Raw genomic sequence first — 9,692 nt, 5'->3', positions numbered from 1 at the left:
GCGGGCACCCATCAGGGCGCCGCACAGGGCAGGAGTCAGTCGCAGGTGGCATTCGCTGCGCCCGTCCCCACGCACCCGAATCTCAACGCAGGTCACAGGCACACAGTCAGGCACTGGCAGGTGAAGGCTGGCCCGGCAAAACAAAACGAAGGCTGCGACTGCGGCCCCCAGGCCCCCACCGGCCTCCAGAGCGAGCCCCTTGACCACGATATGGGGGAAATCGGGCCGCAGGGATGCCCGGGAGGCCGGGATGCACAAGGCAGGGAGTGCTGGAAAGGCAGGCAGTTGCGCTGCCCTGGCCCACACACCTTGGTGGCGGATGCGCCCCAGGCGCCTGGCAGGGTGCCCGACAGCCGATTGTTGCCCAGCTGTAGCACAGAGGCCGGCGTTTGGCGGGCAGGGTAGCACCTCATAGGGACAGCAATGCGGCGCCTGCCCAGGGGCTTTGCTTCCCCCGCCCTCCATTTCAAAACGCCTCCCCAAGCCTCCACAGCCCTGCCCCGGTGCACGGCCTCCTGCTGCGCTGCCCAGCCAGCAGGCAGGCAGGCGGCGTGCAGGCCCCGAAGCACGGCAGGCAGGGTGCGCGCCCAGAGGCCGGTGATGGCAGGGTGATGCGCAAAGAGGTCGGCAGGTAGCATGCCGCTGAGGTCATTGCCCTCGAGATACCTGCAGGCACGCCGGTACCAGACGCGGCAGCGTGATGGGGTGCTGCTGAGCAGCAGGTGCACCAGCGTGATGGGGTGCTGCCGAGCAGCCGCTGGTGTGCCCCAGGAGCATCTGCAGGGCCCTGACTGCAGCAGACAGCCAGCAGGCACCCCGGCATGCACGGCAGGCAGCAGGACATGCCGGCGTGCCGGCAGGCAAGCGTATGGCAGCAGGGCAGCGGCGGCAGCCTCACAGGGACTTCAGAGCCGGGAAGCCGCTGCTGCTCCACCCCGGTGGGAAGTGGCCCGAAAGGCCCAAAGCGTACAGGGCCAAGTGGGCCAGCGACGGGAAGCCCGCAGCCCACTGCGGCGGCAGGCGCCTGCCGCCGCCCGGGGCCTTGCGGCGTGGAGGTGTGGGGTCCGCCCCTGTGATGGTCAGCTTGGTCAGCAGGCGGAAACCCCGGGCCCAGGCTGCGGGTAGCGGGCCCGACACCTCTAGCTGTAATTCGAGGCGCGCCAGCGAGGGCAGCGCGCTGCCAGCCGCACCCCAGCTGGCAGGCAGCGTGCTGCTGAGCCCTGGGAAGGCCAGCAGGAGCGAGACCAGGCTCGGCAGGGCGCCGGGGGCGACGTCGGGGAGCGGCGCACAGCCGGTGCCCGTGGCGGCCAGAGTCAGCCTGCACTTGGCAGGGGCGGGGGGCACGCCAGCGCTGGGCAATGGGAGGAGAAGGGCAGCCGCCGTGGCGCCTGCGCCTCCCAGAAACAGCGCCGTCACTGAGTGTTAAGAGCTCTACCGCCAGCACTGCAGGCTGAGGCATGCCGCAGCGCGCGGCTCCAGCGCCTGGCTGCTGCCTCCCGGCAGCAGCCAGCTGCGCCACCTCCCCACCCGCCCAGTGCGCGGCACAGGCTGCTGGGTGCGGCGTCCTACAGACGCCCGACGCGCCTAGTCAGGCGTGGGAAGGCGCCGGGCTGTACCCAGGCCCGCGGCAGGCAGCTCTGCCCTGCAGGCCCGCAGTGCCCCCTCACTTCCAAGTCCTCCAGCCACTGCAGCCCAGCTAGGCCCAACGGCGCCACAAAAGGCGGGCGGTTGCCGCCCGCCGCCGCCGGGCTGTCGCAGGAGGGCAGCCCGCTGCCATCGACGTCGCCAGGCATTCCATAGTCGGGGGCCAGCCGCCTGCAGGCGCACGGCAGGGCAGGAGGGCAGGCAGGCAGGCAGGCGGGCAGGGCGGGGTCAGGGCAGGGCTGCCGCGGGCGCTCCTGGAGCCGGGAAGGTGTACTGGCGACAAACGGCAGCAGCACAACAACCACTCAGCAAGCACGCCGAAAGGCTGTGGGGGCGCTGAGACTGCTCACAGCACTGCGATGCGCCGGTCTGCGTTGCACCACACTCGGTTCCAGTCGCAGGGGTGGGTCACATTGTCGGCCGGGTGCCAGCCCTCCAGTCGGTACGCCAGCCCTGGGTGAGACTCGTACAGAGCCTGCCGCACGCTGCGCATCAGGGACACCTCCGCCTCCGCCTCTGCAGCAGCGGGTCGGGATGCGGGGGGCGGGCGTGCTGAAGCGGGCAAGCCGCAGGCAGCCAAGGGTGGGGCGGCAGGCGGGCAACGGCGAGGGGCGAGGGCTAGCAGGAGCAGCATGGGGCGGCATACAGCGGCTGATCTTGTGGCGAACTTGACGAAGTGGCTCATGCTGCGGTGAGAGGTGCCACTGACCTGCCTCTCTGGTGCCGCTGTCGGCGCCTGCATCTGCCGCCTGTGCGGCGGCGTGCAGCAGGCACAGAGCCAGCAGGCTTGCCAGCGCCCGTGCTGCCACCAGCCGGCCGACGCAGCCTCCCATGGAGCGCTGCACAGCCGTCCTGGCAGTCTGGTGCTGCCTGCCGTGAGCCTTCAGCATGCTACATACATAACATGTGGGCGCAGGTGAGGGTCCGGCGTGGCGGGCACGAGCGGAGCGGTGCGGTGCGGTGCGGGGGCTGGGAGGGCTCCAGCTGCTGTGCCAACAACCCCCGGCGCGCAGCGCGCGCCGCTTTCCAGGCTTGTTGGGCGCCTCGACCGCGACTGTGGTGCAAGCGCAAGTTCCCCGCCGCCACAGTAGGGCAGGCCACAGGGCGGAGCCAAGCGGAGCGGAACGCGGCGGGATGAATGCGCAGTGTTGCGGATGAGGAAGAAGAAGCGCGCGACAGGGGTGACGATTGCTAATCGCCAGCTCGCAGTACCACATCCGCCGCCGCCGCCGCCGCCGCCGCCGCCGCCAGCCTCTCTTCCCTGCTGCCGCTCTGCATCTGCCTAAGTAGCCCAGGCTTTGCTGCTGGAATTTAGCCAGTGGCTGCTTGGGGGTCTTACTACTAGACGAAGAGGCCTAGATGAAGAGGCCACCTCGCAGCCACCTTGTCCTCCCGCTCATGCGCATGCTTTACACACTGTGCTGAGGCGCCCGATCATGAAGCCGCTGCGCTGCACCTGCGCACCACGCAGGCCAGCCTAGGCAGAAACGCCGCCGCGGGTGCCAGGCAGGGCCGCACAGCGCCGCCACCGGCGGAGCCAGCACAGGCCGCCCCTCACAGCACGCGGCTGGGCTTGGCGGCGCCGCCCTCCTCGGCATCCTCCCAGGTGTGCCAGGCATTGTCCACGAAGCGCTTCCCGCAGTCGATGGCATCCAGCTTTGCCTGCAGGCGGCAGATCAGTAGGGGCGGCACCAGTAGGGGCAGGAGCGGTGGGCGGGTCAGGAACCAGCAAGGTGGCCAGGGGGATGTGTGAGCATTACCTCCACGGTCCGCCGCGCGGCCTCGGGAGCCGCTGCACGGCTGCAGCGGCGTGCAAGGGCAATGGCGGCGCCCCGCCACAGCATACCGCACGCCTTTGCAAAGCTCGGCCTGCCGTACCAGCCCCACCTTTTGGTCCCAGGTCAGACTCCAGCTGAACAGCCCCTCAATGTTCTCCCTCAGGTGCGGCTCGCTGCCGGCCTTGGGGATCACAGCCACGCCGCGCTGCACATTCCACTTCAGGAGGACCTGCAGAGCGGCAGAAGAGGCAGCCATGAAGCACCAGCTGATTGGGAGGCCGTCTCAAGCAACCCGAGAGAGTCTTGCCAACACCCCGCAACTGATGGCTCTGCCTACCGCTGCAGGGGCCCGCCCGCCCAACCAACCAAACAGTCAGCCAGTGATCCAACCAGCTGGCCAGCCGGCCAGCCACGCGAGCCGCCAGCCAGCCAGCCCCACCTGCGCCGGCGACTTGCCCGCCTCCGCCGCCACCTCCAGCACAGCGGGGTGGGTCATCAGCTCGTTGTCTTTGCGGTGGCCCAGCGGCGAGTAGGCCACGCTGTGCACGCCCTGCACGGCACGGCGTAGGCTGGGTGGGCGGGTGCCCAGCTGGCGCGTGTTGCCAGCCGTCTGGCCAGTGTTTGTTGCGAGTGCGGAATGGGGTGGGGCAGGCGCCAACCCCGCACACGCCTGAATCCATCCATCTGCCCCCCGCGATGCCTGCCAAACCGCCAACTCGGCCCCGATCATGCTGCCAGCCTGCCAGCCTGCCAGCCAGCCCACCTACCTTGCGCAGGCACACGCCCACCAGCTTGCGCTGCGCCAGCAGCGGGTGCAGCTCCACCTGGTTCACCACAGGCTTGATGCGGGCGTAGCCCAGCACCTCCTCAATCTGGCAGGCGCGGGAGGAGCACGCGGAAGCAAGGCGTCAAACGCCGACCATACTTGCCAGCAGGGGAGAGCAGAGGTGCGCGGAAGCACGCTAAGAGAGGGAGGAGGCCGCTGCTGCCCGGCACTGCTGCAGCAATGGAGGAGGGGACGAGCAGGCCGGAGCTGCCGGCACGGCATCCCCTGGCAAAGCAGCCGTGGCGGCGCCAGCTCCAGCTGCCCGGCACGGCCAGCGGGCGGCCGCTTACCTGCCGCAGGCTGAAGTTGCTGACGCCGATGTGCCTGGCCAGACCATCATCCACAAGCGCCTCCATGGCCTGCCTGCACAGGGGAGCAGGCAGGGAAGCGGCGTGCCGGAGCAGCCGGCGCCGACGATGGTGGCAGGGGTCGGCTGGCGAGGTGGAAAGTAGCGGCGTGCAGGCGCTTTGCAGCCCTGGCATGCTGTCTGGTCTTCAGACTGAAGGCCGCCTTGCAGCTGCCAGGCAGCTGGAAGGCAGCTGCCAGCAGCCGCCCGAGCCCCAGCCGGCCAGCTGGCCTGGGAGCCGCCGCCGCCAGCTCACCACGTCTGCTGCAGCGTGACCTCTGGGTCCGTCTGCTCGGTGCCTGGCAGCCACGCCACGGGCCAGTGCACCAGGCACAGGTCCAGATGGGCGCACCCCAGCTCCGCAATGGTGCGCTCCACAGACCGCCTGCAAGGAGGCGGGAGGAGCGGCGGTGCAACAGGCGGCACGCGAGGCGATACAGTTTGGGACTGCGGCAGCACGCCGAGAGGGCTGGGGCTGAGGGGGCAGGGGCGCTCTGGCAGCATCCATCCAGCCAGCCAGCCAGCCGCGGCTAGCCAGCCTGGCTCCCGCAGCCAGCGCCGCCACAACCGCTCCCCGCCGCACCTGACCGCCTCGGGCCTGTGCGCATCGTTCCACACCTTCCCAGTGATGAACAGCTCGCCGCGGCGGCCCTGCAGCGGCCGAAAACCTTTCAGGCGTTGGCCGGCGGCAGCTGCGCGGCTCCAGCCCGCTGCCGGCGGCAGCAGCGGCAGGCAGCGCAGCCAGCAGCGTCCCGCGCCAGCCTCTGTGCTGCTGCTCTGCGCCTGGCACACACACCTGCGCGAGGAAGTCCTTGAGGCCCTCCCCCACCAGCGCCTGATTGCCGTACACAGTGGCGCAGTCTATGTGGCGGTACCCCACTGCAGCAGCGGGCGGTACACGAAACCAAGGCGGTGGGAGGGTCCGCGCCAGCGGCAAGCAGCATGCGGGGTATGACCCATGGTCAGCAGCGCTGTCCAGGCAGGCAGCAGGGCAGGCCGCAGCGGGGAGAAGAAGGGGGAGGCAAGCGTAAGCGTGGGCCACCGCCCGCACCTCCACACCTTCCAGCGCTTTGCGGATCGCCTCTGGGCTCTCGGTCTTGTAAGTGCCCAGCCCGATGAGCGGCATGCGGGTGCCCCCTGGCAGCAGCACATACGGCGTGTCGTTGATGGGCTTGTCGGTGGCAGCCTGCGACTCGTCCTGCGCCTGCAACGGGCAACCCGCGCAGGGGCAGGCGTAGCGGCAGCACCAGCCGCCATCAGCAGCGCGCCTCACCGCCTGTCGCCGTGTCCATGGCTGCCCTCGGCAGCCCGGGCCAGGCAGCGCGACAGAGCTGTGGCAGCATCGACGGCGGCAGGCAGCTGGCTCACATGCATTGGCTCGGCGACATAGCCCCGAGGCGCCGGCCCCTTCCACACCCCTGTGCGGTCGCCGCCCCTGCCGCTGCTGCTGGCCGCCTGATGCTCCTCCTGCTCCTGCGGGCCCTGGGCGTGCCCTGACAAAGAGGGAAAGAAGAGAGCTCGATGAATGGCCGCGGGAGGTGGCGGGGCGGCGGCGGCATCGGGGCGGCCGCAGGCCAATGCGCTCGGTCTCACTTGCGCTTCCATAGGTCTCCGTCTTGACGAAGCCAGGGTGGTGGAGGAGGTGAGTGAAGCCCCCACGCCCCGACCACTCCACAGGCTGGCAGCCTGCATGCGGCGGGGGGGGAGGCAATGCGGCAGCCTGGGGTGTCGTACACGGGCATTTTGTGGTAGGTGTGGAGTTGCGAGGGAGCTCACCGTCGCTGGCCATCTTTCTGCCTCTGCTGCCTGGCCTACCGAAACTGGGGGACAACCTGCAGGAGGGGAGCGCGAATTGCATTTGACTGCGGTGGAGTCTCCTAGTCGGGCTTCATGCAGGGTGCCGCCAGTTGGCGGCAGGCCAGGGTGCCTTCCCGGCGGGTGGGGTCACATGCTCAGGTTCAGGATGCGCCCTGTATGCCTCGCTGCGTCTCACCTAGGGTGACTTGTTTTCTGAGCCCCAACCCTGCCGCCGCTTTCTCCGCCAGAAGCTAAGCCGCCTCGCCGCCTTTTCTGCCACCAGCAATGGTTTTCAGCGACCACTGCTCTGCCGGCTTCTCCCGCATGCATTGCCCCACCCGCTTTCCTTTTCCCTTAGCTCGCTTCACACCCTGCAGCGCTGTCTCCCCGCTTATACACCGAACGACCGGTGCCCTATCAGCTGGCCTGCGCTGCCTGTTGCTTTCTTGCTTCATCCCCGGGGCCCCCTACACTGCTATGCACCTTAACAATATGTGAAGCAAGCTTGCTCTTGCTGAAACCAAACTGTAAGCCTCAAACAGCAAAAAGCAATGCAGTGGAATGCAAGTTGCACCACATCGTGGGCTGCTTTTTCTAAGAATGGATCTAAGAATAGGTCCGGACCTGCTGCCCACAGGCAACCAACTCGATCGCTGCCCACCGGCAATCAGGCGGCAGCCTGCAGGCGGCGGCCCCTCAGCGTCCGGGCGTCTCCGGGCCGCCCATCCTTGTTCCTGTCGAAGTAGACGGCATACTCCACGCCCGCCTCGCGGTTGCCGCCCGCATACTGGTTCAGCGTCACCTATGGACACAAAAGGAGGGCGCTGCGGTGAGAAGGGCCACACGCATTGCAAGTCCCCTCCCATTCACACTGTGTGCAAGCCTAGGTACTTATGGCTGTGCCAGGCCTGACGCACGCTCAGGGACTTGGGGCACGCGGTGGTGTTGGTGACGGCGCCGTTGAACTCGTTTTCACTGCAAAAGGCGGGGTTCAAGTCTCATCATGCGGCAGCACGTCTCTGCAAGGCTGGCTGGCACTTGGCATGGGGCCCTCTCAATGAGACAACCCCACCGATTCCCCGCAGCCTCTGCGCCTGCCCACCCGATGTAAGGGTTGTCGAGGTAGAAGGAGACAAAGCAGTTGTTCTGTAATGGGGACGAGGGGGGGGGGGGGGGGGGGGGGGGGGGGGGGGGGGGCAGGTTGGCTGCGTCGGCCGGGTGCGCAGCCGCAGGGTGTTGCTTGCTTGCTATGCCCTCCCTCCGCCTCATGCACCCTCCCCTCACAGACGCACATAACCGTCGATAAGAGCTTGGTAGGTGGCGGTGCACTCGGCGCCTGTTTTGTAGGTGTTGTCCGAGTTGCCCACTTGCACACCGCCTTTCGCACCAGGCTTGATGAGAGTGTTGCCTATCGCACATTGCTGGCCGCCTTTGCACCTGCGGGCGGGCACAAGCAGCAGTGGGCACCGGTGCTGGGGGGCGCAGCCAATGTTGCTACCACCACCGCGTGCACTCACTTGACGCCCTTGAACTGCAGGGTTGGACCGGGCTCCCTTCTGTCAATACTGCCTGAGAGGACGCTCAGAAACATGTTGCGGCACATGCACTGATCAGCCCCACTAAACAGTGGGCAGCCGCCCGAATTGAGGCCACCTATGATGCTCAGGCCCGTGCCGCCGAGCATGACTGCAGAGTGAAGAGGGAAAAGGCGCTGGACATTAGGGGCAAAGCCCTTTCCAGCGGTTGAGCAAACCGCCAGGAGCACATGGGCACGGTGGACAAGCACGAAGCCTCCCCCCCCTCGCCCTGCCCGCTAGCTGTCGCTGCCCCTGCATGGGAGGGCGCGGCCTTTGCGCGGCAGGGCGTGGCAGGCAGGGCGCAGCCTCGCTCCAGGGCTGTGGGACGCGAGCCCCGCCCACAAGAAGGCCGAGCCCACTTACGCAAAGCAATGGGTCCCAGGGCCCGCGCCGACCCGTGCAGGTGTGCAACAAGGAGGAGCGCGAGCAGAGGGGCTGCGAGTGACCGCGGCATTGCGGTGTGGGCCTGGCTCAGGTAGCGGGGCGCCGGTACCGGTTGCAAAGGTCAGGGCGCTGCCTCCTCTCTGTTGGCGGGCGCCGATGAAGAGCTGAGTGACCGGACAGGTGGCTGCGGCTTCTGAGGAAATCTCGCCCACACATTTGGAACTTTCACATTATTGATCCATCTACTTCTACGGTGGAGCCTCTCAACGCACCTGTTTCTCCTTCCACGATGCATTCCCGCCGCCTGCTGCCTCTGTTCGCGCTGTGGGCCGCAGCGCTGCTGGCCCTGGTTGGCGCGGCCAACTCCGGGCCCTGCGAGGGCGCCGCCGCGGTAGCCTGTATCCAATGGCTGGGGTTGGTGTCCGCCGCTGCCGAAGTCGTTGGTGAGCCCCAATGTGCACCGCCGGAACACCCCCGCCGAAACTCCTTGCACCTGCTGGGTGTGCGGGGCATGTAAGCATCAGCTGGTAAAGGGCAGAGCCCAGAGCCATGTTGATGCGGCCATGCCCCGGCCGGCGGCAGCTGGAGGGCGGCTACCATGCTGCCAAATGGTGTTGCCAGCAGCACCTTGGGGGTCAGCAAAGTCATTGGGGGGTTGGGGAGGCATGCTTTGCTACTTTGTAGGAACTTTTGAGGGGTGGGGTGAGGGCGGGGGGACGGGTTGTTTTGGCGGCTGGTCTGCCGCCGCTCCCGCCCTCGTGCGGAACGCCGCCCAAGGCAATTGTTTATGTTGCTTGCTGGTCATGTTTGTGCGGCTGGAGCGGTGGATGCATGATTTTCATTTTGAAAATTCCGCAAACTTGCTCCCCTTCCTCCACTACCCGTCTCACATTGTTGTGTGTGTCCCATGGCACGCAGGTATGGGCTACCAATTCACCCTGCTTGTGTGGGCTTAAAGTCTGGTAAAGCAAGAACTAGCTTGCAACATAGACTCCCCGCCGAAACGGGACGGGAACCGGGCGAAAGCAGAGAAAGCAATAAAACAGGGGTGGAGCAAGGCGACATGCAACGCAAGCAGCTGACAGGGCACGCATCGAAACGTGTGTATGACTGGCAAAGTGGCATGGCGCATTGGGGAGAAACGCAACGGTACGGGAGCATGGGCTGGCCAAACGGCAGTGCGGAACGCTAGGTCACTAGAAAAGCAGGGAAAGGCGCACTATGTATGCAATGAGGGCAGCCCCGGCTCGGGGCCGTTGAGAAAGCAGTGGGCGGGAGGGGGGAGGCCCCGGTGTGGGCGGGCCCCATCGAGGGGGGATGGGGCGCGCAAGCGGCCAGAT

General features: G+C 67.3%; 2 protein-coding genes across 2 annotated transcripts; both read right to left on the bottom strand.

Annotated features, from left to right (window-relative positions):
- Window positions 1–894: 894 nt before the first annotated feature.
- Window positions 895–2,477, bottom strand: CHLNCDRAFT_138566 (hypothetical protein; the record flags this gene model as incomplete). The annotated part of the gene is made up of 5 exons (XM_005844610.1): window positions 895–1,318; window positions 1,528–1,565; window positions 1,668–1,815; window positions 1,995–2,160; window positions 2,354–2,477. 5 exons carry the CDS (start codon window positions 2,475–2,477, stop codon window positions 895–897), a joined length of 900 nt encoding a protein of 299 aa, XP_005844672.1.
- A 563-nt stretch (window positions 2,478–3,040) lies between these two features.
- CHLNCDRAFT_32425 (hypothetical protein) lies at window positions 3,041–6,448 on the bottom strand. Its single transcript, XM_005844609.1, has 12 exons — window positions 6,371–6,448; window positions 6,188–6,280; window positions 5,963–6,087; window positions 5,654–5,798; window positions 5,391–5,473; window positions 5,178–5,245; window positions 4,851–4,979; window positions 4,539–4,611; window positions 4,190–4,294; window positions 3,862–3,972; window positions 3,532–3,651; window positions 3,041–3,306 (listed from the first exon to the last, which is right to left on the bottom strand). The coding sequence occupies exons 1-12, from the start codon at window positions 6,381–6,383 to the stop codon at window positions 3,199–3,201; spliced, it is 1,173 nt and encodes a 390-aa protein (XP_005844671.1). The 5' UTR covers window positions 6,384–6,448; the 3' UTR covers window positions 3,041–3,198.
- Window positions 6,449–9,692: the final 3,244 nt, after the last annotated feature.

Source organism: Chlorella variabilis (assembly GCF_000147415.1).
Source record: "Chlorella variabilis unplaced genomic scaffold CHLNCscaffold_21, whole genome shotgun sequence".
NCBI classification, from domain to species: domain Eukaryota; kingdom Viridiplantae; phylum Chlorophyta; class Trebouxiophyceae; order Chlorellales; family Chlorellaceae; genus Chlorella; species Chlorella variabilis.
This window is presented reverse-complemented; position numbering and strand designations above follow the sequence as displayed.